The sequence below is a fragment of the Cricetulus griseus genome, chromosome 4 (assembly GCF_003668045.3).
Source record: "Cricetulus griseus strain 17A/GY chromosome 4, alternate assembly CriGri-PICRH-1.0, whole genome shotgun sequence".
In the NCBI taxonomy this organism is placed as follows: domain Eukaryota; kingdom Metazoa; phylum Chordata; class Mammalia; order Rodentia; family Cricetidae; genus Cricetulus; species Cricetulus griseus.
In genome coordinates this window covers 214039821-214067035 of record NC_048597.1, presented here as the reverse complement: position 1 = coordinate 214067035, position 27215 = coordinate 214039821, and the positions used below count along the sequence as shown (strand labels likewise).

Below are 27215 nucleotides of genomic sequence, written 5' to 3'. Positions count from 1 at the left end.
AATGTTCATTCGAGACCTATTTAATCACTAGTTTGAGTGGATTTGAAGTTTTTGTAAATTCTTTATTGTGTGTGTGTGTGTGTGTGTGTGTGTGTGTTGCAATAACCGTTGTGTTTGGAGGTCAGAGGACAGCTCACAGGAGCTGGTTTTCCTTACATCATGTGGGTTCTGAGGATTTAACTGTGATGTTGGAGCCCCCTTTTTTTTTATTGTCACAACTGCAGGGTGATTCTGGCTTTGGCGTGAATAGACGCCTACAGCATCTACATCTGTCCATTGCTGTCCCCATCATCACTCCAGGGCATTATTTTTTAAAAAATCCTTGAAGGCACCAGAGAGTGATAATAAAATTGGACCATAAAACTTCAAACATTTTATCAAACTGAGTTCTTTTCAGTGTTGAATACATTCTTTGTCTTTCCCATAGGCATACTGGTTTTCATAGCTTTGTTCAGTTGTGTATTTTCCATATAATATTATGTCTAATATTGTCTGTATTGCTATAAACTATATAATGATTTTTCTAAACACGCTTATGATATCCCCTTCAACAAATGAATATGTTTAGCTATGGACTCTTCTTGAGCATGTAGTTTGAGTCTAATTTTTTGCTGTTTCATATTCAACTTGAATATACATGTGCTTATACTTAAATCTGTATTGGATGAGAGAATTGGCCTCGGACCCATCCCTGGAATGTTAACTAGCTGACATTCTGTTGTCACATCAACCTCTTGGTTATCTGCAGCAAAGAGCTGACTTTTACCAATGTGTGCCACCTGGCTGGTGACGGCATTTCTTCATTTACAGATGAAGAACTGTTTTCATTTACCATTATTTTCATTACTTGAAAATAAACTTCATCATTATTTTGGAGAGTTACTTTCAAAATAATTTTGGTGGTGCAATTCTGGTATTTAAAAATTTTAAAACTTGCTTATAGTAAACCTACTTAGGAACAGAAAGTGCAGAAAAATGTCCTCAAAACCAAAAGGTAAAATTGCAGGTGCTTTGGGTATGGCAATCCTCAAAGGATGCCATGCTTTCCCCAGTATGCCGGCCCTTTCCACTGACTCTTGTTTCAGAGCAGAACATGGCTGACTCATAACCAATGTTCTGGTCATCTAAGAACCTCCTAGAAAAAATTAAGTCCAAAAGAAACATTTGTCCTATCTTTGGGGACAAGGATAGAAACTGTTTTAAACAGTTGTTTCTACTTATTTAGGCCAAAAAGAGAAGAGGTTCTCACAGGGAAAGGCAAGAGGAATTTTAAGGTTTTCTGTTTCCCCTTGGCACCTGGTGATGTGCGCAGCCTGTGCTGCCCGCTCTGCTCTCCCAGTCCTGGAACCCTAACCAGTGACCTCACCAGACAGAAGGGAGGACAGTCTGGGCTGCTGGTGTGCAATGAAGAGGTTCAGAAAGTGCAGCCAAGCCCTTTGCAGATAAGCCTGCACAAACACAGCAGGACTGCTGTTTCTGCTGGTCTGTGGGAGCACATCTGGGTGTAAGTTATTCTGCCAGGCTGCATTTTTTTTCTTATCAAAATTCTGCAGAATTAACCATTACAGGAAGGATTTTTTGTAGCCCTAGGATTTTCCTTCTTGTTTACCGATAAAGATTAAATTTGTGTAGTGCCTTCGATATGTTGTGAACTGTGGAAACGATTCCATTTCTCCCCCAAACCCTTGTGAGATTATAGTGTATTAGCATGGCATTTTATAGAGAGAAACTGGGGCATGGAGGACTGGACACTGAATTAACAACAGGTAGAAATAAGAGTCAAACTCTCTTTTTTTCAAGGCAAGGTTTCTCCGTGTAGCCCTGGCTGTCCTGGAATAGGCTCTGTAGACCAGGCTGGCCTTAAACTCACAGAGATTTGTCTGCCTCTGCTTCCTGAATGCTGAGATTAAAGGCAAACTCTTAGGAGCTGTCTAGAACCACTGCTCTACAATGCCCATTGTGTGGGAAGAAAGGGAAATTTTATTTAATTTATATCACGACTTACTCTTAGTACAAAATATTCTCTGTGGCTTCTACCAGAAGGAATACTAATAGACTAGAGACAGCTTTCCTCAAATCAGGCCCCTGGGCCTTTCTTGACTTGCTGAGTGTATGCTTTACTCTTTCTGCCCTGTCCTATTGTTTGGTAACTCATTTTTTTGAGGGAGTCAGACACGAGACAGATCTGGGATTAGATCCTGCCTCTACTTCTTATGGGCTTTTTTATTTCTTGCATAAATCATTGGCCATCTCCAAGCTTCAGTCTGCTCAGATGTGAAATGGAAGTAATGAAGAGCCCATTCTTGTGCCAAAAGGAAGATTCAATGGTAGAAGACGCATGTATAGAACCGAACGCCAGACCTAAAGTGGCTGGGATCCTCGATTTAGCACCAGGAAGTAGAAACAGAAAAGAAAGCAGTGTCAATCTTATGGACTGAATGTTGAGAAATGCTGAACTTGAAAAATGCCAGCTATACAGGTCTCTAGGGAGCTGGTGAGGTGGTTCAAAATACTTGCTGCTCTTTCAGAGGATCTGGGTTTGGTTCTCAGCACTTCACAGTCACCAGTTCCAGGGGATCCTACACCCTCGTCTGGCTTCTGTGAGCACCAGGCATGCACGTGGTATATGGATACACACACGAAGGTAAATTTTTTTAGAAGAAAAATATCAGATATCGTTTACATGAATTAAACTCCATACATAAATTAGCCTTGACTGTACACAGAGCCTATGAAAAAACCATGGCTAAGCTGGGAGGTGGTGGCGCACACCTTTGATCCCAGCACTCAGGAGGCAGAGGCAGGCAGATCTCTGTGACTTTGAGGCCAGCCTGGTGTACAAAGTAGGTTCCAGGACAACCAAGGCTACACAGAGAAATTCTGTCTCAGAAAATAAAAAAAAAGAAAAGAAACAAAAGAAAAACCCATGGCTAATTTTGGCACTGGCTAAATTCGAAGAGAGCCCACTAGATAACTCACACATGTCTTGTGATCCCCAGCAGTGTCATGGCAAACAGCAGTGCTGACACAGCACACCCGATTTAGTCCAATGGACTCCCACACCTAAGATTCTCCCTTCTCACGAAATGTCCCCTCCACACCCACTCTCTCCCGACCCCCGCCAACACTTGGCTCTATGTGCACATCTTTGGGGAAAGTTGGGCTAATCTCTCTGGGGGGCTGGCTGTGTGCTTCCTTGGAAATCTGACCATATCATTCATTCCATCCAAGTCTTGTGCATGATAGAGAGCCAGCTCTGCCTCCTACGCCCTTCAGTTCACTGAACCACAGAAGTAACTGGCCGTGGAGCTGAAGGTTAGAACTTAGCTCCATCAACATAGAGCTAAACTGTGAGCTGTGCACATGTATTGTTTAAGCTTCTGCCAGGTTTTCTTAAAGGAGAAATATTTTTGCAGCCCAAGTCACCTTAAATTACACAGATTTAGACCCAAAATAGAACAGTCATACCTTGTGTTGGGCTAAATTTTAGTAGTCAAGGCACAGTCATCTCTATTTAGCTTCTTTGATTTCCATGAAGACCTTCTAAGTACAGAAGGAAACTACTTTTAGAAATTTTCCTAGTAGGTGGTTTATGCCTCTTTAGAAAAGGATTTTTTTGCTAGGTACTTGGGTGAAAATGAGATTTTTGTTCATTTATACAAAGAAAACTAAAACCAAAGTAGTGATATTTCTAGGCATGTGTGGAAATCATTTTACTACCCCAGTCAGTCAGTCAGTCAGTCAGTCAGTCAGTCGGTCCTTCCTCTTCTACCATAGTATCTATGAAATCATGTCCTCTATGTTTATAAAAATGTGTTGGTTGGCCCTATTACAAAACTGAAAAACTATGGTTGGAAAACATAGCCTTTGCTGATGACACGGTGGACAGTTTGTCAGATCCAGAACTGTAAACTCCCAAAGGCAGCAACCGTAGAGTCCCTCACCCTCCCTGGCTGAGAACTTCAGAGGTGGCTTGGTGGTGACATGCACTATTGAGCACCGACTGTGAAGGGTGTTACACAGTCTTCACTTCTTGGCTGCTGATTAGTAGTTTAATCAGGATTTCCATCTGGATCAGAGGTTCAGTGAGAACTTCAAACTGGGTTCTTGGTCGGGAGTGGGAGAACCATACATTTCCAACAAGCTTACAATGTGCAAAATCCTGTTGGTTAGTGGAGATGTTCTAAGAACCTGGTACATGTGTGACCAGCTCTTCAAGCTCTGGGAAAAGGAGGTGATCCCCCTCCCCTCCACAAGATGATCAGTTTCTCATATCAGGACCTCCTTTGGTAGAATAGAGGGACCAAATCCAGCATCACCAACAGAAAAAGAAAAGAACTCACACTTGAAGCAATAGCTGAACAATGAACTTTAGGAAGTGATGTTGATGATACAGGGAAATTAAAAACAGATGAGGTGAACAGCACAGTTATTTCAGTCTCCTGATGTGGGAGCTTCTAGGTCATGGTGGAGTGGGAGGAATTAAATGAGCCTAGTGAGGCAGATCTGAGAGTCCCGGGAGACCAAGATTCAAGATTCACAGGACAGAGGAGAGAGACACACAGACAGAACCCCAGAGATCTCTAGATGCTCTTCCCATCCTACTCACAAGAGTATGGGGTGTGATGTGTGAGTGTGTGTGTGTGTGTGTGTGTGTGTGTGTGTGTGTGTGTGTACACGATCACAGAGGAGGACATTTGGTGTCCTGCTCAACTACTCTTTGCCTTACTTCTTTCAGTGTGTCTCACTGATGGAACCAGACTGATAGCCAATGAGGCCCAGAGATATTCCTGTCTCTGCACTCCACAGTGCTGGGATTAGAGGTGCAGCCACATCCAACTTTTACCTGGGTGCTGGCCTCCAAACTCACATCCTCATGCCAGTACACTAGGAGCTTTTACCCACTGAGTCATTTCTCTGGCACTTAAGGTATTTGTAGAGACAGAAAACCATGGTGTTAGGAAGAACAGTGTACTAGATAGGAGGTTGGGGCAGGCAGCTTAAATTTGACAAAATAACAAGAAAAAATAGCAGTGCACTTGAAATATAACAATAGAAATTACTCAAAATGAAAAAGAGCTCAAATAATTATGATGAAAAACCAGTGAGTCTCTATATTCTCTCCCAATATCTGGTGGAAAAAAACAGAAACCAGGTACATTTTTAGCAACATTACCATCTAATGTAACCTACATGGCACTTCCAACCAGAGAAGAATGCACAGTTCTTTAAATGCTCATGAAACCCTTGCCAAAATAGACCTCACTGCGGCCTATAAAACAACGCTCAAGAATTTAAAAGGATCCAAGTTTAGCAAGAATATTTTCTGGCCCACACACAACTAAACTCAGAAATAATTAGCAGAAAGATCTTTGAAAAATTCCCAAACCTTCACAAAAGAAATAAAACACTTTAAAATAATCCACAGCCAAAGTGGAAGTCGATGAAGAAATTAGAAAGCATCTTGCAGGAAATGAAAATGAAATCAACATTCCAGAATCCTGAGACCCCACTTGAGCACGATTGTGAACCAATTCTGACATTAGATGCTTAAGACCAGTAAAAATTAAAGGCTTCAAATCAGTGACCTCGATTTCCATCTTCAGGAGCCAGAAACTGACAGACAAGAGCAAGCAGAAGAAAGTGATAACATTTAAGGACTCAATGAACAAGAAATGAGAAAAATCACTAAAGCCAAGAGTCAGATCTCTGAGATCAATAAAATTGATAAAGCTATAATCAGACTCACCAGAAAAAGTGGGCACAAATAATCAGTGTTAGCAAAGAGAAAGGAGGCATCTTCCATGTTCTACAGCTATTAAAATGATAACATGTAATAAGGTGTGGCGTCCATGCCATGACTAAGTCTGAGTATTGGGCAAAAGCCTGGGGATTTAGTTAAAAGCAGAGACGTCTGGCTGCTTGTGCTATGTGCTTCTGTCTTTATTCTGGGGGTGGGGTGGGGGGGAGAGCAGCCTTATATACAGACTTACAGCACAGTGGAGAAACCCCAGGTGTAAGAGCTCATGGGAGCAAGGTGGGGGCTGAAGCCAGAACTAGAAAACAGGATGCACCTATTGCTATTGGCTGACAAGCAACTCACAGAGACCCTGTGGGGGCTGGGGCCCAACAATAAGGCATTTTGCATATAAATTAGACACAAATTTCTCATAATATGAAAACCACCACAGTTCATTCAAGAAGAAATAACCTAACTAGCTTGTCAAAATTATTGAATTTGTACTTGAAACCTTCTCATGATTTCACCATAAATTCAACAAAACTTCTAAGGAATGATGAATACCAATTCTTTGTTGTTGTTTTGCTTTTTTTTGATACAGAACTTTTCTGTGTAGCCCTGGCTGTCCTGCAACACCCTCTGTAGATCAGGCTGGCTTTGAACTCAGAGATCTGTCTGCCTCTGCCTCCCCAGTGCTGAGATTAAAGGTATGAGACCACCACCCAGTCATGAATTGCCCAATTCTATACAAACTTTTCTAGGGAATTAAAAAGGACATACTATTTACCAACTCATTCTTTGAAGTCAGATCATGTTGATACCAAAACCCAGATAAAGAAATTAAATGAAAACTGCATACAACCATTCATTTTTTTCAAAAAAATAGATTTATTTATTTGTGTGTATGGGTATTTTGTCTGCATGTATGTATTAGAAGAGGGTATCAGATTACCTGGAACTGGAGTTCTAGAGATGGCTGTGCCATCTTGTGGTGCTGGGAACTGAACCTGCACCCTCTGCAAGAAGCACACGTGCTCTTAACTAGTGAGCTGTTTCTCCAGTTACTAGACCTCCATTCTTTTCTTTGGGGGGGGGTGAGACAAGGTCTCATTATGTAGGTTGGTCTGGGACTCACCTTGCAGACCAGGCTGCCCTTGAACTCATAGAGATCTGCTTGCCTCCTGAATGCTGGGATTAAAGGAGTGCACCACCACACCCAGTCTAGACTACCATTCTTAATAAATATAGATACAAAAATCACTCTGAAAAGTGATTTGTCAAGTCAAATCCAAGAACAAATAAAAGGGTAGTGTGGATTTGCCCCAAGAATGCAGGGTTCATTGAACATTCAAAAACTATCTAGTAAAGCACTTCCGGTATTAATAAAATCACTGTGGTAATCATGTATTTGTTGCATTCTCTATTGATTTTTATAGCACTACTCTAATTTTATTGGTTCATTTATTGTTTTGGGGGATTAAATAAAGCACTAAATGCACAAGTGTCTAATGAAAGGTTGAGCAGACATAGGAACCACACATCTTTTGCCAGTGAGAAAGCTACTTAGTGTTTAAGTATGCTTACAAACACACCTCTCCACGAAAGGAAAAGAACTTGACCATCTGCTGCCCACCTTTCTGAGATGATGGTTCTCCCCATCTCCCCAGCCAGCCTTCCTTTCCAGGAGTGTACAAAGTTTTCGTACGCCTATGCCTTTAGAGCAGTGTCATTGGGAGTGATGGGCTGCAGCATAATAGCTTGCCTCAGGATATAAGCTGAGGGGTGTGGAGAGATGGAGCAATGGAAGCATGTCTGCCTTGCGAGCATTAGTACCCTAGTCAGATCCCAATCCTTACAGTAAAAGCTGCATATACCACCACACAGATGTAAGACAAGGGCTGGGGTAGGGGTGGGGTGGAAAACACGGGGTGGAGACAGGAGGATCCCAGAGCTCTCAAGCCAGCCAGCCAGTCAAGCTGCAAAAACAAATGCCAGGTTCAATGAGAATCCCTGTCTCTAAGAGGTAATGTGGAAAGAAATAAAGGAAGACACCCAATTCTGATCTCTGACTTCCCCACATGCCTGTACATAGCAAGCACACTTGTGCACACACATGCATGTGCACACACATACACATGAGAGAGAGAGAGAGAGAGAGAGAGAGAGAGAGAGAGAGAGAGAATATAAATTGTGATGTTGCTTTCTTCATTGAGAAAGTTTTGTTTTGTTTTGTTTTGTTTTGTTATGAATGCCTGGCCTTAGATTGTCTTGTTTCTAGCTAGATTTTCTTTTTTTCTCCTTGTTTTTCTTTTTTTCCATTCATTTATTTAGTTCATAAATAAAGTCATGCACAATTATGATACAGAATACAGTATGTTCACAATGGCATGGCTAAATTAAACCAATTAACATGTTATATCACACATATTCATCATTTTTGTTTTGAGAACACTTAAAGTATACTATCTCACAACTTTTAAAATATAGCATATTGTTTTGTTAGAAAGAAATGAGTGTTAACTGAACTAGTCAGTGCTTACTGATCCTGTTTCACCTCTATCATGGTGTGAGCTCCTTATCTTGGTAACTGCAGATGGCCACTCAGAGTACCCAAAGTCTTAGAGTATGCCATATCTTATACAGCAGCAAGGTTCTAAAGTCAGCACTGACTTAGCCCTGCTCTCATGATGTTGCTGTATGGAACCTTTTATTTACACATATATGCAAGTACATGAGTTGCAACCTTGGCATCTGTACTTTCTCTTGTGTTTGCTTCTTGTAATGAAATATTTAGTAGGTGGAAATGTGTGCTCTAGGCGTGGTAGCCTCGTGGAAGCACTAGAGTAGGCATGTATCTCTCTTCTTGCATTGAGATATTTGGGGTCAAATCAGTCATTTTTCAAAAACCTGAGACAACATATGTCAAATGGAAATAACTCTCCGAGCTAAGTAAAGACAGACTTGCAGAATGCATCTGGGAACAAGTGCTGAGATTGATTAGTGATGTCTAGCATGGCATAGATTAGCGATGTCTGCCATGGTATGGGAATGAAGAATAGTGACACCCCATGCCATGTATGTACGTTCATGTCTTAGAGTTTCAAGTTAATCCTTTCACTGTCGGTGACTCAAGCTATTCCGTTGCAGAACTTGAACATCATGGCAGAAAAGAACTGGGTCTTGCTGATGAGCCAGAGGATACTTCTCTCCAAGAATATTACATGGATGTGGCCTTCCTCATAGATACTTCTCAAAGAGTTGGAGATGATGAGTTTAAGGAAGTGAGAACTCTTATAACTTCCATACTGGATTACTTTCACATCGCCCCAGATCCACTGACCTCTGTCTTAGGAGACAGAGTGACTGTCCTGACCTACTCTCCTCCAGACTATCTGCCAAACACAGAAGAATGCCCAGTGTACCTGGAATTTGATTTGGTCACTTACAACAGGGTACACCAAATGAAACATCATCTCCAAGAGTCTCTTAAACAGCTCAATGGAGATGTTTTTATTGGCCATGCCCTTCAGTGGACAATTGACAATGTCTTTGTAGGAACCCCCAACCTGAGGAAAAACAAAGTTATCTTCATAGTATCTGCAGGCGAAACCAGCCCCTTAGACAAAGAAGCCTTAAGGAATGCATCTCTGAGAGCCAAGTGCCAAGGCTACTCCATATTTGTATTTTCCTTTGGTCCTGTACACAATGACATAGAGTTAGAAGAATTAGCAAGCCAACCCCTGGATCATCACTTAGTTCAGCTTGGCCGGACACACAAGCCAGATTTGGACTATATCATTAAGTTCGTCAAGCCATTTGTTCATTCAATCAGACGTAAGTCTTTCAAGCTTCTCTCCATTATTGCCTTATTGATGTCTCTGCATGCAGTTAATCAGCCCATATAGTCAAATACATCTCGTCTTAGTAGAGAGTGCTGGGGTGTGAACAGGAAGCAGGGGAAGAATCTCAGAGAAAAATCTTGTTGACTTTGGGCATTGCTGCTGTCAAACTTCCAGGCAGGAGGTTCTCAAATGGATGAAAGGTTTCCTTTAAGCCTGACTTCTGAACATTTACTAAGTGTTTGGCTCTCTGAATGACTGCATCATTTAGTCTTCAGCATAGCCCTCAGAGGGAAGAACTCAGATTCCTTTTCTATAAAGGAAAAACTAAGGTTCAGATAAATTGCTCAAAAGCTCATAATTAATGCCTGGCAAATTCTAGACACAACCCCACAATTCTGGCCCTAAGATTATACTCTTTTCTATTAAGCTACACTTTAGTTACTGAATCCTTAACAAAGTGTGCTATTGTAATGAATAAACTCCCACCCCCACTGCCACTACCCATCCATCTTTTCGAAGGACATCTGATCTACCTTGTCATTATTAACCATCCTGTGTCCCGACTTAAATTCTTAGGATTCATAGATACAGATATTTTCTAGAGCCTCTGTTAAAGACATAGCTTAAGTATAACTACACAGAGATTTGAAGGGTGTCTTTCCACTGTGGCACACTGAGAGTAGCTTCTACCCTCAGCATTGCATTTTTAGGCAGAGGTATTGGATAGTCCAAGTTCTTAGAGCATTGAACATGCCCTGGCCTGTGCTGGGAATCAGGGAGGGAACAAAAGCCACACTGTGTGCTTGTCTGCAGTGGCTGGGAGCTTGCTAAGGCTTCCCAGGATTTTAGGGGTTCTGGCACACACACAATCCCAGGACTCATGTTAGAGTCAGGAATCCTGGAATGTAGGCAATATATTTACTAGTGAGTCTAAACAACATCTTCTCTCAACTGCAAGGTAGAAAGTGGGAAGATGACTTCAACAGCCAACAAAGCCTATTAGGAAGAGCCTCCATTTCCTGGGTGTAGAGTGAGAGGGAAATAGATAACAGGAGGAATTCAGAGATGTCCTTGAACTGTATCATAGAGCGTGGGAACTTTTAATTCAATTATTGCTGTATCTCATTGACTTGGCAAGAACAAGGTCTTTCCATGCCAGCATGTGGACTTTGCTAAGTCCCTGAGAAGATTAATTTGTTTTGGGAAAAGACTCCCATCTCCAGGAAAAGATGATCTGACACTGGGTGGTAGTCATTATGTGGGAAGGTAAAAAGTGGACTAAGAATTCCACTCTGTCTCCAGGTGCTATCAACAAATATCCCACCAGAGACCTGCAAGCCAAGTGTGCGAACATCACCTTCCCCAGCCCGGAGAATGCTGGCACAGAAGATAGTTCATTGTGAGTTAAGAAATCTCAGATGTGGGTTGTACAGCTCAGGAAACAGCCCTTAAGAATGTGAAGTGAATGACATTTTCATTTGCAGGATGCAAAATTTGGGCTGTGCAAGGGGGTTTTGAATGTTGGGCTAGTGATGACATCACCAGCTATCAGAAGATAAAGTTATATTATAAAGAACCACATTCTATATTATAAGCAACCATATTTGTTGCTTAACATCTCATATCAAGAATTAAATAATGCAACTCATGTTTGTTAGTGCCAAAGTAAAGCTTATGATATCAAAGGTTGGAAGGAAAACAGGATCAACAAAACATCTGCCTTTCAGAAAACACAGAGTTGCAGAAAGTCAGAGATGCAGGAAGGGTTCTAACTTTGCAAAGCAAGCTGTGAGTCCCCAATAAAATTTTAGTACTGAGAACAGTATTGGTTTGGAATCCTAAACCTCTGAGACAAATATGTGTTTAATTTTCCTTCAGAATATTAGAAAATTGTTCCTGTGTCAATTTCCATGCAAATCCACCTTAGGACTGTTTCTGTCACATGCATAAGATGGATTTCCGTTTTGATATATGCCTGTATTTGCATTCAGTCTTACAATGGACTTGGCTAACCACCTTAATCCCTTTGTCCTTCACTCTAGTCTCATCCCAGAGGTGTATAAAATCGAGGCAGGAGACAGTGAGCTGTTTGGAGACACTGGTTCCCAGGAGCAACATTTCTTTGTGCTAGGGGACAATCATGGTAACCATTCAGGGATCACTGATGATTTGATCCAGAAGTTGTACATGCTCTTCTCCTCTGGAGAAGTGATGGTGAATGACAAGGAAGAGCCACATTCGGAAGAAACCGCAGCTCCAGCGAATGGCAAACAAGGTAACCTGCGTGTCCTTGTTGAAGAGCTTGAAGTACTTTTGTCTGGCTGGTCTTTTCCCCTGGGGGTTGAAAAGCATGGGGGCAAGGGGAAATGACAGTGGAGGCATAAAAGAAATGCTGCTTACCCAGGAGTGCAAGGATCCCCTGAGATAATAGGGCAAGGGAGACAATCTCAGTAAAGTAGAAAGGAAGCTGAGTGTGTTTAGAACACCCAGGGAAGAAAGTAGTTCTGAAGGAGTCAGAGAGATGGGGGTGGAAGTGGGTGAAGGATAAACAAGAATAACCTTGCAAGAAGACAGGAGCTGCACCCCCAGACTGGTGAGGAGCCCCCGGACTCTGAACATTCCAGGTCTGCCTTTGTAGCCCAGGCTTTCCTGCTTTAGATGTTGCCTACACACACACACACACACACACACACACACACACACACACACACACGCACACACACGCACGCACACACGCACACGTGCACGCGAATATGGCGTGTCTCTCAGCCATCCTGCATCTGATTATGGTGTATTGGTCCAGATATAAGATCTTCCTAGGAAGCTTTGGAGATTGGGTGGAAATGGTCAGGCCAGAAGTAAAAATAATATAAAATTATCCATATAACTAATAAATACTTTTCCAACAAAATGTTTACTTTTTTCCTTAAAATGATCAAAGTTTACATATATAGGATGTTGCAACAAATTCTAATAATGTCCATTGAGACAAAAATTTAATGCCTAGAAGTAGACATAGGAAATAGACACACACATGCACACACGAACACATGCAATCGTATGTATTTTCCCCAATGGGAAAAGTATGATCAGGCAAATACTTAAAGAGTTTAAAGCATATAAATCTTTTACAGTTGGCATGAAATTGTATGCTGGAACTGGAACAGAAATAGAACTTTAAGGAGAGAAATGAACACTATAAATTATTTGACTTAAACGTGTTTTATATAATGGATAACTGAGATCAAACTACTCTGATATTTAGATTTTGTTGGAAAAGCTAAAAGAGAAACATGGCCAGGGGTGGTGGCATATGCTTATGATCCAAATAGTCAGGAGGCCTAGGCAGGAGGATTAGGAGCTCATGGCCAGCCTGGGCTGCATGCAATCCTGTCTTAAAAAAAACCCATGGAATTGCCATTTTAAAGCATTTTAAACTGTGCTGTTGTTGCTTGTCTGCGTGTGTATGATGTGAATGTGTGTGTGTGTGTGGGTGTGGGTGTGGGTGGGGAACTGTGTAGCAATCAGAGAACCCAGCCTCTTCTCTATTTTTGCCTTGTTTTGAGGAGGAGTACATACCCCAGGGTATCTTTGCCTGCAAACATCTGGGCAATCCTTTCTCTGCCTCCTCCCACTTCACCTTAGGAATGCTGGGATTCCAAATGCATGCTGCCACATCAGGCTTTTAAATGTGGATTCCAGGGATTGACCTCAAGCCGTCCGGCTTGGCTTTTTCCTTCCGAGTCATCTCTCCAGCCCCCAAGGAAGCTTTATTTTTAAATGCCAGCTTTTATAGCATGTTGTTGCAATTACATACATTCAAATTTTTAAGAAAAAAAAAGGTGTTAACTTTCCAAAGTGCAAGACAAGAAGGACATGATTTTTTTTTTAACTGAAGATAGGTACTTAGTGAAAATTCCCAAGCCAGAGAACTGTTCACAAAATAGTCGTGAGAAAATCCATCAGGCAGTGGATTTTCTATCCTAGGAAGGAGTAGAAACCAAATGAGGCGCCATGCCAGCACAGTCCCATAGAGGGCGGCCAAAGCCTGGGCCTGGCTGGGAATCAGGTGTCTGAGTTAAGGTCTCCTCCCTCCCAAATCCCTGATGGATGGACCAAGAGCCACAGGAATTCTGAGAAGAGCCCGATATTATCATAGACAGTCATCACCCCCTTCAGTTGCCTATATAATAATCCTAAAGCCACTAAGCAAGGAATTTCAAATCACGGTAGACCAGAGAGAATTTTGTCCACAGACGGTATGCATTACTCAGTTTTAGCAAAGGTCACATCATTCTCCATGGATACATCACTCTAGGTGGGACTTTTAGTTTGACTGTTGAAAATAGCAAAGACTCACTGTGTTTGTCTCATACCTGGCACCCATGGGAGTAGGCTCAGGAGGAAACACTGGTAGCCAATATCGTGACACTAAGAGCAGTGTGTGCTCCATGCTTTGCAGATGGCGAGGGTTCGAGATGAGCACACAGTACAGAAGAGTGTCCGCTGGCATACGGGACTCCCTGTGGTGGCTCCAGCCGGAAGGTGTCAACCATTATATTAGAAGGGTAAGGGTAGGGGCAGGAACTAGAACTAAACTTAGTTCTCAGTCCAAATCTGAGGGAGGCTCTTCAGAATAAAGACATCCGAGGAACAGACCTTCCGAAGCAGGAATGGCACTTCATCTCTTGGGGACACTGAGCAAGAAGTAACAATCTTTCCTGTGACAGCTCTGTTCAGTCGTGTTGATCAGCTTGGAAGATTATCTGCCAAAAGAAGACATTTGTCATAGTTGTCATTACATCTGTATCTCAAATTAGATCCTGGAGTAAAAACAAGTTGTCACTGCAATGTCCTAGGATTGTCTTTTACCCGTTTATACAACTGTAAACTCAGTGGCTTTGGTTCTGATAGGACCCTGGGATTGCATCGAGCGCTTATTGCCTGTCCTCTGTGTTTTTAGTTTGTTTGTTTTGTTTTGTTTTGGAGACAGGATTTCTCTGTGAAGCTTTGTAGATCAGGCGGGCCTGGAACTCACAGAGATCCCCCTGTCTCTGCCTCCCAGTGATGGGATTAAAGGCGTGTGCCACCACCGCCCAGCTCTCTGTGGGTTTCCTTTACCAGAACATTTACAAAATAACAAACTCATAACAAAAACAAGGAGCTGGAAGGGCTGCTTTATGAACTGTTTGCTCACACTGGGAACACTCGTTTTCTATTTTAGTGGGCCTTGTGTGTACTTGGGTTTTGCTGCAAAAGAAAACCTGTCACCAGGTGAACATGGAAATAGGTCTGTTCTTAAGAATTACAGCACAGCAAAAACAGTTTCTAAAAGAGAAACCCAAGTCTGACCTTGTTCTGTGCATTCTTATTAACTGTAGTCTAACTCAGACTCTTTAGAATTCAAGTCCTGGAAAGCACATGTGAATCTATGTGGGAAATGCACGTACAGAATGAGATAAAGTGGTGCTGAGTTAATTACCACGTCATTCAGTTTCACATGGCATACACACGCAGTGGTGCTATTTAGACATAAAGACAGCAAAGTCATGTGACTTGCAGGAAAATGGATGGAACGAGAGGCCTTTGTGTTAAGTGACTACCATTTGTTTTCTCTCTCTTGTGGAGTCTGGGGTCTAGATGGTTGGGAAGGAGACAAAAGCAAATGGGATTTGGAAAGGGAAAGAGGAATACAATGAGTAATAGAGGAGGCAAATGTTATCAAAGTGTTTTGTATGCCTATATGGAAATGTCAGAATGAAACCCATTATTTTGTGCAATTAATATATACTAATAAAATCACTCAATTTGGCTAAGGCATCGAGAAATTACCAGATTAATGAGCATGTTTTGCATGAAAAATGAATTGAATGTGCTGATCGGATAACACTGTGGACAATTTTGTATTTGTTCCACATAATTATCCTTACTCTATTGTTGTTTACATGCTTTAAAAATAATACAGTCAATTAATTTTAAGTAGGCATTTATTGCTCTGGGAAGTTCCAAAACAAACTCTGTTTATTGAATAGTTTTGTTTGTCTCTGAGAACTTTGTAAGTGTGTCTCAATATAAGCACAAAGGACACATCAGATCCCAAAATCTAAATGGGAAGATGGCATCACGAATGTAAACCCATGGACACCCTCACACAGCTGGTGGATGCATTATTACAGCTCTGGACAACACTGAAGCAATATCTGTTATATTTCTAACCACGTCCTTCAGTTCAGCAACAGTCCCATTAATAAGTGGCTATATGAAGCTTTCACACATATGTACAGGAACCAGATACAGCACCGTGTGTTGAGCAGAGTTAAATGCAACCTATATATCCTAATGTGTCATGTGCATATAACAAAATATTACAGGGCAGTCAATCCAATACACAAGAGCTGCATTCATAAACATATATAAGTATCAAAGATAACACTGAGTCAGAAAAAGTTGTAGGATAGACTATCACTTACACATTCTTAAACCAGAGAAGCAATACCATGTGTTCTTTATGGTAACTTAGGACTGTAATAAAAGCATGGACAACAATTGGATAACCCTGGAGTTCAGTGCTAGGAAAAGGAAACTTTATGACATAAAAAGAATGCTTATCAAGGAACAAGATAAACAGAATATTCCATCATTCTTTTCTTTGCTCCATGGTCCAGGGTGGAGTCTCCCCTCTGTAGGGGTGAAAATGGGAATCCGGGAAAGTGGGTCAGTACAGGTTCTGGTAATGAGTTTTCTAGCCCCTGTAGCCTGTGGCTTAAATAGATGAGAGACCTGAAACCTGCACAGGGCCTGGGTGTTGGAAATGAATCTGCTCACCTCCCCTAAGTCAAATGCTAGGTTTAAAAGCAGTGATTGTTCAGTGGGGAAAGGTGAAATGGGGTATCTAAAATTAGCACTGATGCCTTAAAAGGTTAATAAATATTCCTTATACATGTTTAGATGCCTGACAGTACATAATTTAGAATAGAATAAATGGTGTCATAACACATACAAAACTCGAGTAAATCTTTACATCTAAGATAACGTCAAGAATTGGGAAAGGATTAAAAAACAATAGCTATCAAATCTTCATTCCCCTTGAGGAGTTTGTCGTAAACCAAGGTCATAGAGTTTGTAACATTTAAGTGGCAGCTTTCCTGAATACTGGATACGTGAAACTTGAATCAATAGATAAAATTAGCCCATGTGACCTTCATGTACATTTTAGGAGTGAGTAGAGTCAAGAGGGTTGGGTGGGAAAGACAGCTTGGCCAGGAAATTGGTCATCTTGCAAGCCTGAGGACCTGAGTTCCAGTCCCAGAGTCCTTGTAAAACAGCCAGGCTTCAGGAAGATGCTGTGAGCCCAGCACTGGGGAGATGACAGGCCGATCCCGGGGCTGCCTGGCTACCCAGCCTCGTCTATTGAGTGAGCTCCAGGCCAGTGAGAGCCCTTGTCTGGAAACAAAAACAACAAACACAAAATACAAGATAAAGCAGATAGCACCTAAGGAATAACGCCTGAGGTATTCTCTGGCTTTCACATGCACACACACCTACACACACGCATGTACAGCATACATGTCATTTACACATATGCACACAATGGGTACATTGTTTCATCAGACAAGCATTCCATTGTAATTTCAAGGGGCTTTCTGAATAAGTATATTACATATTTTGGGCATTTAAGCCAAAAAGTAAACTCCATTTAAAAATTATTTACGTGTGTGTGTGTGTGTGTGTGTGTGTGTGTGTGTGTGTGTGTGTGTGATTCCATGAGTGCGTGGTAGGGATTATTGTATCTTACACTGTGAGGGTACCATTTATCATGGAAGGGAACACATGTTGCTAAGAGTTGAAGCTGTCATACCAAATCTGTAGTCACGAAGCAAAGAGAGGTAGGTCAATGCTATTGCTCATTCTTTTTATTCAGTCTTGGGACCTCAGCCCATGTGGTGGTTCCATCTGCCTTCAGGGTAGGTCTTCCCACCTCAGTTAAGCCTCTCTGGAGACATACAGACACACCTCGAGGAGAGTTTCCATGGTGATTCTAAGCCCAGTGAAGCTGACAATGAAGAATAGCCATCACAGTGGAGAAACCTCCACCTACTGTATTTTTCTTGGGCCCTGGGCCACTCCCTCTGGGCTCTCACCAGTGTGTTAAGGGCTCATACACTTGTGGATGTTGCCAGAGGCATCTCTGCCTGATTCATTACATTCCCAGGGCAGCGCCTGGCACTTACAAGAAACCTTGTGAAGGGATGGCAGGACAGATTCATCATAAAAGATAAACATGATTTAGCGGCAAGGAGAGTTGGCACGAGTGATGACAAAACCCCCGAAGTTAGCACTGCGCATCTGTGTAGCAGAGAGACAGGAAGTTGGCAGTTTGTGAGCAGAGCTTGCCTGGCGGTCAGTGGGGCGGGCCTGGGAATTTGATGCTGCAGAAAGTATGGTGAGTTGTTGGAAAACGGGTTGACTTTGAAAAGAGCAAACTGTCTTTAAAAATCTTGAACGTTCCACAACATATGACCAATTTTAATTCCCTCAAAAGGAACCATGGAGTATGTATTAAGCAGCCATTTACCAGAAAGTTTTTGTGGAAATGACCCTCGAAGGCCCTGCAACCTTCCATGACATGGGATGATGCACTTAGAACAGCTGGTCAGAATTACAGATGACTAAGAGTCCTGTGATAGCTCTGGAAAACCTCATTCGACAGGCTAAATGTGATTCCTAACCCTTTGATCAGAGTGTGAACAGTGGAGCTAAAATGCTGACTGGTATAGCGGTGTAGCTGGATGTTAGTATGGGCTCCGCTCAGTCTTCCCAAGTGGAAGCCCCTTCCCATCTCTCTAGAGTGACCCATCTGCTCCAGCAGCCCTCACCTGCTGCTGGGACCCTGGAGATCTGATCCCAGACCTTTGGCATTGTCATTGGATTCGTTCCTTCTGTAGTTCTGTGTTGCTCATCGTAAGAACACCACACTAATCGTTAGGAATGAGTGCCTTTGCTGGAAACTTAATAGAGAGCTACTAACAATCCATCTTCATGCAAAAAGACTAAATGAGGGAGCCCTATCTTGTGGATTATACGCCAAGATTCTAGTCCCCAAACTGAATGTGGATTCTGTGTTGAGAAAAGATTTTTGTTTTGTTTCCTGTTTTTTAACCCCTAGCGCTTGGCCTTCACAGAGGGCTGCTGATAAGGAAGTTCTCATTGTTTTCGATGATGCTGTAGTTTGGGTATTGGATAGCTTACCAAAGACCTGTGTAGTTCAGGCTTGGTCCCAGTAGTTATCATAGAAAAGTGGAAGAAGCTTTAGGAGGTGGAGGCCTACAGGGATGATGTTAGGTCAGTCCTTGAAGGGGATATTGGGATGCCTCTGAAGGGGATGTTGGGGTGCTAGCCTCTTCCTCTTTCTCTTTACCAGCTACCATGTGGTGAGCAGTTTCCTCTGACACAGCATCTGTTATGATGTCCTGCTTTGTCACAGGGCCAAAAGCAACACAGCCAACTGCTAACGACCTGAATCCTCCATCAGTTCTAAGTTGCTTCATCTTGGATATTTATTCCAGCAACAGAAAGCTGATTAACACAGATGGGGACTGCAGCTGTGCAGGGGACTGGCTCACAAGGAGACTGATTACGGTCTCTTTTAAACAAATGAGCAAAAAATAGATTAAACTCCAGGATGGTGGTTGTTATTGGAATAGACTAATAAACAGTGCAACTCAACTCTTATCAGTTATAGGCATTCCTGTAAAACAACATGAAGGAACATACAAGTGTCCAGGTCATGGTCTCACCCACCCAGAGCGTATCTGGTGGCCCATGGACTGACGTGTCAGTGGGAGCCTGGCAGAAATGCAAAGCGTCTGGATTCCACCTCAACATCTGTTCTATTTGACTCTGCACTATACCCAGATCCCCAAGTGATTGGTATGATCATGGGAAACTGAGATGCGCTGGCTTAGACATATTTGCTTGACGTTCTATGGAGTAGCGGACGTATCTTATAGCTCTCTTGTTCTGCATGGCGTGGGGTGTGAGCATCTACTGTGGAGCGTGCACTGTGTGGGAGAAGGATTCATGAGCTGATTCATGAATCAGGAAGGGATGGTTGCCATTTAGCATGGTGACGCTATGGTGAAAGTGTCATCTGTGGGACCATTTTGCAGGAAACTTCCTCTGGAGCCTGAGCACCCAGGAAGGGTCCTTTGGGCTGAATGAAAATGACTAGATGTAACCAGGAAAAGCAGAAATTTGGAAAGAATCCAAGGAGAATAGTTTTTTTCCTAGCTGTTTGTCCTCCAAGAGGATTGTGCCTGAACCACAAACACAATGTTCTGAAGGGGAGGGTTGAAGAGGAGAGTGTGGGAGAGGAAGATGTGGATATAAACAGAGGGCAGTCAGTGAGACCCTGTGCATGGTGCAGTTCTGCTCTGGAAGCACTGAAGTCCCAGGATAGGAAGGGGTGTGGCTGGACTTATTTTGAGGTTGGTATTGCCTGCTGCAGGGATAGGGAATTGTAGAGGGAAAGAACTAGTCCCAGGGTTATCAATTATTCAGACAGAATGTGTAGTGATGTTTAGGATAGAGATGGCTGAACATATAGGGGACATGTTTAAATGGTAAAATTGTGCCATATATTCATTAATTGGTTTGGACAGAAGAGAGAAGACTAAGTGGGTAGACCACCATGCCCTTTCTCGTGCATGGACCACTTGGGTCAACACAGGTTGCTGGCCCTACCCCTCGGAGGTTCTGATTCAGAAAGTCTGGGAGTGACCTCAGCATCTCCATGTCTAACAAGTTTGAAGAGGATTCTGGTGTGGCTGGTCCCTGGCCCAGCCTTGGACCATTTCATTTCATCTAACCATTTCATTCACAGCCAATGGCCCTCTCTCCTCACAGCCTACTAGAAGGCCGCAAGGAGTTCTTTAAACGATGGCTATCCAGACCTCATCTTTGGGATCCTGAATGAACTGTGATGGGAGCAGCTCCATCATGGGCATTGTTAATGCTCCCAATGATGCTAAGGTGCAGCTAACCACAAGCTGAATCCAATTTGCTATATTAGGGATATAGGAGGAGGGGTTTTTGCATTTCTTAGAATCGTTTCTTAATATTATTCTAAGTTCCTCACCTATGTATGTGAATATATAGTGGTTACATCTCAGATTAGTATAATATACGCTGGTTATCTTCTCAAAGGACAAATACTAAAAGAGGAAATGGACCATTTCTACACCTTGGACAAGAGGAAAGAGAAAAAGAAAACAAAAAACCATATTTGTTGAGTTCCTACTATGTGCCAGATATTGTAATAAGCACTCTCTATATATTTTATGTATTGTGTGTGTGTGTGTGTGTGTGTGTGTATACACACATGCATGTGCACATGTGTATGACGTATGCATAGATGTGCTCCTTGTGAACATTCAGGGTCCCATGAACGGGGCTAGATTGTGGAGGTCAGATGGCAACATGTAGGAATCAGTTCTCTCCTTCCATTCTGTGAGTCACGAGGATAGAACTCTTTTAGGTCGTCAGGGTTGGCAGCAAGTGTTTTTCCCACCCAGCCATTTCACCAGCCTGTACGCCATTTACTTTAATGCCAACCAGCAACATAGGATCATCTCCATATATGACAGGACCTAGGAAGAGAAGGTTGCACGGGGCAGAGTCAAGAAGGATTTGGATCTGGATTTGCCTGGTTCTTCCAATGTCTGTGCTTTTTCCATACACAGAAAAATCTCCAGAATCAGGCTCTCCCTGACTTGAGGAATCGCCACGTCACCCATGAAATGGGGATAAAAGCTTGGCATAGCTCATGGAACGAAGTGAGGAAGGACCCAGCACAGTGCCTGGCATATGCAAGATTCTCAAACAATCTGAGCTCTTAGGGCCCATCTTCCTCAGTGTTATCAGTAAACCCATGGGTTTGTGCTAATCCCCCTAAGGTTCCTTTCGTTTTTACACATTGCTATTAAGAATTTGTTGCCTTCTTCAGCATCTGCAACTACTTTCTGAAATTCCCCAGCCAGTGGCTTCATCTTATTTTGGTCCTCACTTAAAAAGAGCCTCTCTCTCTCTCTATGCCCCCACCCCGCCCCAACAGCAACAGTTGTTCCTCAGCCATCCACTACGCTCCACCACGTGGTATCTGCACGTGAGAGTCCTTCTGCCGGGCCAGCAGGGTTTCAGTCTAGGGAACACATTTACTGTGATAAATGGATCACTCTGCATTTTCAATGCTAATGATCTTTTTTCTGTTGTTTGACATCCTATAAGGCTTTAGTGATGCGTCCAAGGTGCAGTTTGGAACCACCAAAAGAGTGCTACTTGTTCTAAGCGTTGGTTATCTGATAGTGGACTTGTGGCTTAACTTACCAGACTCTCCACTTTTCTCATCTATGAAATTGGTTTTGCTTGTGCAAAGGACTTTCTTTCTACAGTGTCTGGTTCAGGACAGCCTATCTCTGCAGAAGGTGGGAACCAGCCTTAATGATGTTCTCTGTGATGCTAGTGACAGATAACCTTCATGGCAGGCCGAGGAACTTTGGGGAGGGTTGATCATGGCATTTTCAGTAGGTTTTGTCATCATTATGCTTCTGTCATCAGCAGATTTTGATGGTACATTTCACTTGAGCATTGCTTTTTTTATTAAGTTTTAAATTTTTTTGTGAATTTCTTATATGAGTACTGTATTTATATTATTTCTTATCCTCTCCCCCCCAACTCCTGCCACAGTACCCCATTCCCTTTCAAATTCTTGACCTCTGCTTTAATTATTATTACATGAATATACCCACATATGTATAAATACAGCCTGCTGGGTTCATTTGGTGCTGCTCATATATGTATGTGTTCAGTACTGACCTCTTGGGAATGGATAACTGGCCAGGGGCATATCCCTAAAGAAGACGATGCTCTGTCCATGACATTCCTTTTTGAAGGTACCTCCCAGCACCCAGGTGGCTGCCTCTTCCAAACATGGGAGTGCCTGCCTGGATAAAAACTTCTTTCCAACTACTTGAAGACTCATATATTCTCAATCTCTCTTTCTCTCTCATTTCTCTCCCTGTCTTTCTCCCTTTATCTCTCTCTCTTTGGATATATATATATATATATATATATCCAAAGAATATATATATATATCCAAAGAATATATATATATATATATATATATATATATATATATATATATATTCACATGCATGTGTGTGTGTACCTGTGGTGGCCTGAAGCTGTTACTGGGTGTCTTTCATGATCACCGTCACCTTATGTATTGCAGCAGAATCTCTTTTTTTCTTTCTCTCCATTTTTTATTTAAATTAGGAACAAGATTATTTACATGTCAATCCCAGTTCCCTCTGCCTCCTCTCCTCCCCTGCCCCCCCCAACTAACACCCTACCTGTCCCATCCCCTTTCACTGCAGAATCTCTTGATGAACACAGTGCTCACCAACTCTGACTAGCCTCGTGTGTTAGCTTGCTCTGGGATCTGTGGGTTTCTGGATCTCTGGGTCTCTGGGATCTCACGTCTCTTCCTCTAAGGTGGTGAGAGTACAGGTAGCCAACACACCTGCCTGACCTTATGTGGGTTCTGGGGGTCTAAACTCAGGTCCTCATGCTTGCACGGCAAGCGGTTTATGTGTGAGCCATCTCCCCAGCTCCTTTTCAGTTTCTTGAAGTTGAGTAATTCAGCAAGACTAGTTAGCTGGTCAGCAAGTGCCAGGGATCCTCCTGTCTCCATCACCCCAGTGCTAGAAGCTTGGGTGTGCACTACTGTGCCTGGCTTTTTATGTGAGTGCTGGGGACCCAAACTCAGGTCCTCATGCTTCCTCTACTGACTAAAAGCCACCTGTGCAGTCCCTAATGACACTTTATTTCCTATTCCATTGTACCACACATCTCAAACTTGTTTTTTCTTTTATCTCTTAGGTCCTGGGGATCAGAGCTAGAGTCCCATGAATGCTAGGCAAGTGCTCTACCACTGAGCCACATCTCAGCCTTCAAGAGTTTGTCATTGCTTTTCCATAGTGTCCTAAAACTCACTCCATAAATGCAGTTTACAAAGGGAATCAAGATCTCCCCAGTATCTGTTTTCAGTTAACGGGTTGGGAAGAGTCAGCCTCAATGTTGGCGACGTAGACAAAGGGAACTGAGTGTTGTCATTCATCACTCCATGATTTCTGGCTGGTGACACATGTGACCAGCTCCCTCCCCTTGCCCCTCCCACGATGGACTGCATCTTCCCAGCTGTAAGCCAAAATCAACTCATCCCCTCTTAAATTGCTTCTTATCAAGTATCTTGTCACAACAAGGAGAGAAATAACTAGTACATTCTTTCATTATTTTTCCAGTTTGGCAACCTATGTCCTTTAGTTTGGAGGAAATTTCATTTCATTGTGCAGATGTTTCTTACAGATTTCAATATTACCTCCTGGTGGAGGGGTGGGACACTGGAAACAATTTTTTTTTATATATGTGTGAGATTTAGGAGATTCAGAAATTTTCTAGTCCGGGGTGATGAGTACAGGAGGTAGAAGCTGGGAAGATGGTTTAGGGTAAAAAGACCCCAGAGAAGAGTGACCAGAGTCTTTCTTGGCTAAAAGACAGGAATGTCCTTGGGCCTGCCAGCAGCATCTCTGCAGCTGGAGGTAAGAGATGCCAGAAGCATCTAAACTAAAAATGTCCCTTGTTCTACCACAGGCTGAGGCTGGAGATACCAGGAGTCTGGATTGTACTTATCTCTTCCCCTTTCCGGGAAAGCCCACCAAAGACATGACTGGAACTGCCAAGCACTTCTGAATGGAAACTGAACAGAACTGCTTACTCTGCCTCCCTAACCCCTGCCCAAAGGCTTGTTGACTCCAAGGCATTGATGTTCAACAGTATCCTACTCTCAGGGACTCTTCTGCTCAAGCTCCCTATAATAACATATTTCTTTCTGTGGTCCATGAATTTCATTCTAAAATTTCATGACACAAGAACCTGAAAGCCTCTGGCTTCGGTGGTCCCTGAGTTTCTAGGCCCCTAGCCTTCTTAAGCACAACCCTGTCACATGTCCCTGTCACAGACAGCCTCATCTCAGAGCAGGAATCTATAAGCAGTAGACAGTTACCAAGGGGATAGGAGCTTCTCCTATGAACACCTACCTGCAAGCTGGGCTCCAGCAAGGCAGGTTTGTGAGTCCTCTCCCGAGCTAGGGTGAGACTTTTCAGTGTTCTAGCTGGCTTTGGGTCATGGTAGTACTGCAAGTGAATCCCAAAACTCATTGTTGGACTTCGATGAGCTATTTCTCTTTTTTTTTATTTATTTTTTTATTTTATTAGTTCAAATTAGGAACAAGCTTTCTTCAGATGTCCATCCCTTCTCCCTCTCCCTCCCCTCCCCTCCCAACATCCCACCTGCCCCTAGCCATCCCCCCTCCACTCCCCAGGCAGGGTAAGGCCCTCAAAAGGGCCCTCCCCAAAGTCTACCACATCATCCTGGGCCAGGCCTAGGCCCTTCCCCATGTGTCCAGGTCAAGAGAGCATCCCTTCATATGGGATGGGCTCTCAAAAACCCTTATTTTTTTTTAAAACCTTACATATTTAATACAGTTCAATGAGCTATTTCTTTACTGTTGTTTCCTTCTCCATCTGATTTGGAAGGACTCACCAGAAAAATAAAATAATGCCAGAGCTATTTCTTTGATTTTTTTTCCTTCTCTACTGAGAAAGGTGTTATCTCAAACAGACCTTCCTATGTTCTGTACTCTATTTCTTATGCTCTGCTTTTTTTGTTCTCCCTTGTAGAGACTTCTGACTTTATTTATATATTCATTCTTCTCTACAGTTGCTCATTCTGTTGGTTTAAGGCTTTCTCATACTAGAACCTTTCTTCCAAAGTCCCTGATCCGTGACTGTCTGTGTTTAGAATATAGGGGAAATGGCTGACAGGAAACTGAGTAGTGGAGGAGCAGGGAGGAAAATGGCTGACAGGAAACTGAGTAGGCCAGTTGGGAGGAAAATGTCTGACAGGAGGAAACTGGTTGGAGAAGGAGGGAGCTTCAAGGAAAGAAGAGAAATTTAAGAGCCTAACCAGTCTTCATGCAAGATTTCACCCCCCTCAATCAGCTCCACACTTCAAACCACATTTCTCATTGTTCCTGTTCTTTAAATACCAGGATTTCCAAAGGTTTTGAAGAAAGACTGATTTAAATTCTCTCTCTCTCTCTCTCTCTCTCTCTCTCTTTAAATATATATATATATATATATATATAATATATATATATATTTAAAGTTTGCTAAGAAAATCACCACTCTGAGAGATTTCTCCCTCATTAATTCTTATGAGGTTAATTCCATGATGGTTAGGTCTTCTTATCTCAATTAAACTTAATCAAGAAAATCCCCCAAGAAGCTAACCTAGCCTAAATAATCCCTTACAGGTGGGCCTAGAGGCTTGTTCCTAGGTCCTGACAAATTAATAATTGACACCAGTCATCAAAATAACAATGCACGACAGATCTCTTAGTTTATTCCTGTAACTGACTGAAAATCTTTTCACTGACATCTCCCAGGCTGTACCTGCCCATTAACCATCACCTTCTGCTTTTTAAAAAAAGGTTTATTTTTATTTTTGTGTGTGTCTGTATTTATGTGCATATGTGTACAGTGCCCTCAGAATCCAGAAGAGGGTGTCAGATCCCCTGGAGCTGGAGTTAAAGGCATGTGTGAGCCATCCCGCATGGCTGTCCTGCATGGCTGTCATTCCTGTCCCCTGAGAGAGCAGCAGGCTGTGCTCTTAACTTCTGAGCCATCTCTCTAGTCCCACTTCCTCTCTCTTCCCATGAGTTTGACATTTTAGATTTCACATGTGATAAAGATTATTTCTCTGTGTGTATCTAGCTTCATGTAATATCCTACAGGCTTAAGCATGTTGTTGTAAACAGTAGGAGGCCCCCTTTAAAGGCTGGGTTGTATTTCTGTGTGTGTATGTGCATATGCCATATTTTTAAATCCATTCATCCACTAATGGATGCTTGGGTTGACTCTATATTGACTATTATGAGTAGAGCTACATTGAACATAGGAATGCAGATACCTCATCAACATACTGATTTCATATCATTTGGCTACAGACCAAGGTGGGATTATTGAATCATAAAGTGTCTGTTCCTCCAGATTTTTGAGGCACCCCTCAAAATCTTTCTTTTCTTTCAGATAACAAACTGGCTGTCTTTTTCTCTTTAAACAGACACAGAAATGGATGGTGTTATTGCTGGTGCATAGGGGCTTATGCTTTCCACCGTGGTCATGACCTAGCATGAACTAGATGTGAAATAAGAAGAAAGTCACAATTAGCTCAGATGCCACAGACCCTCCTCACATGTTTCCCTGCTGTGTAGCATGCAGGGCAGACTATGGCTAAGGGCAAGTGTTGAGCTAGTTCATCAGATGGGTTTAGTTTCGGGAAGTCTTCCCTGGAGGCTAATCCTGGACAACTAATAACTGTTCCACTACAAAGGGAAGGAAAACGGGTGCCCATGGGAGTCACAACCTCTCTCTTCCTCTAGGCAAAGTAACTTCTCTAGGCAAACTGGAAAGGAGTCTTTTCCATGGTTTCCAAAGACAGTTTATCTTTTTGAT

At 42.5% G+C, this 27215-nt stretch overlaps 1 protein-coding gene across 1 annotated transcript in view; it reads left to right on the top strand.

The window, feature by feature from the left end:
• Positions 1-27215, top strand: part of Col6a5 (collagen type VI alpha 5 chain) — a 118596-nt gene that overhangs the window by 75071 nt on the left and 16310 nt on the right. The window contains exons 37-39 of the mRNA XM_035444235.1: positions 8888-9574; positions 10885-10981; positions 11625-11857. Of these exons, the coding sequence (XP_035300126.1) occupies positions 8888-9574; positions 10885-10981; positions 11625-11857 (1017 nt within the window). The remainder of the gene's footprint in view (positions 1-8887; positions 9575-10884; positions 10982-11624; positions 11858-27215) is intronic.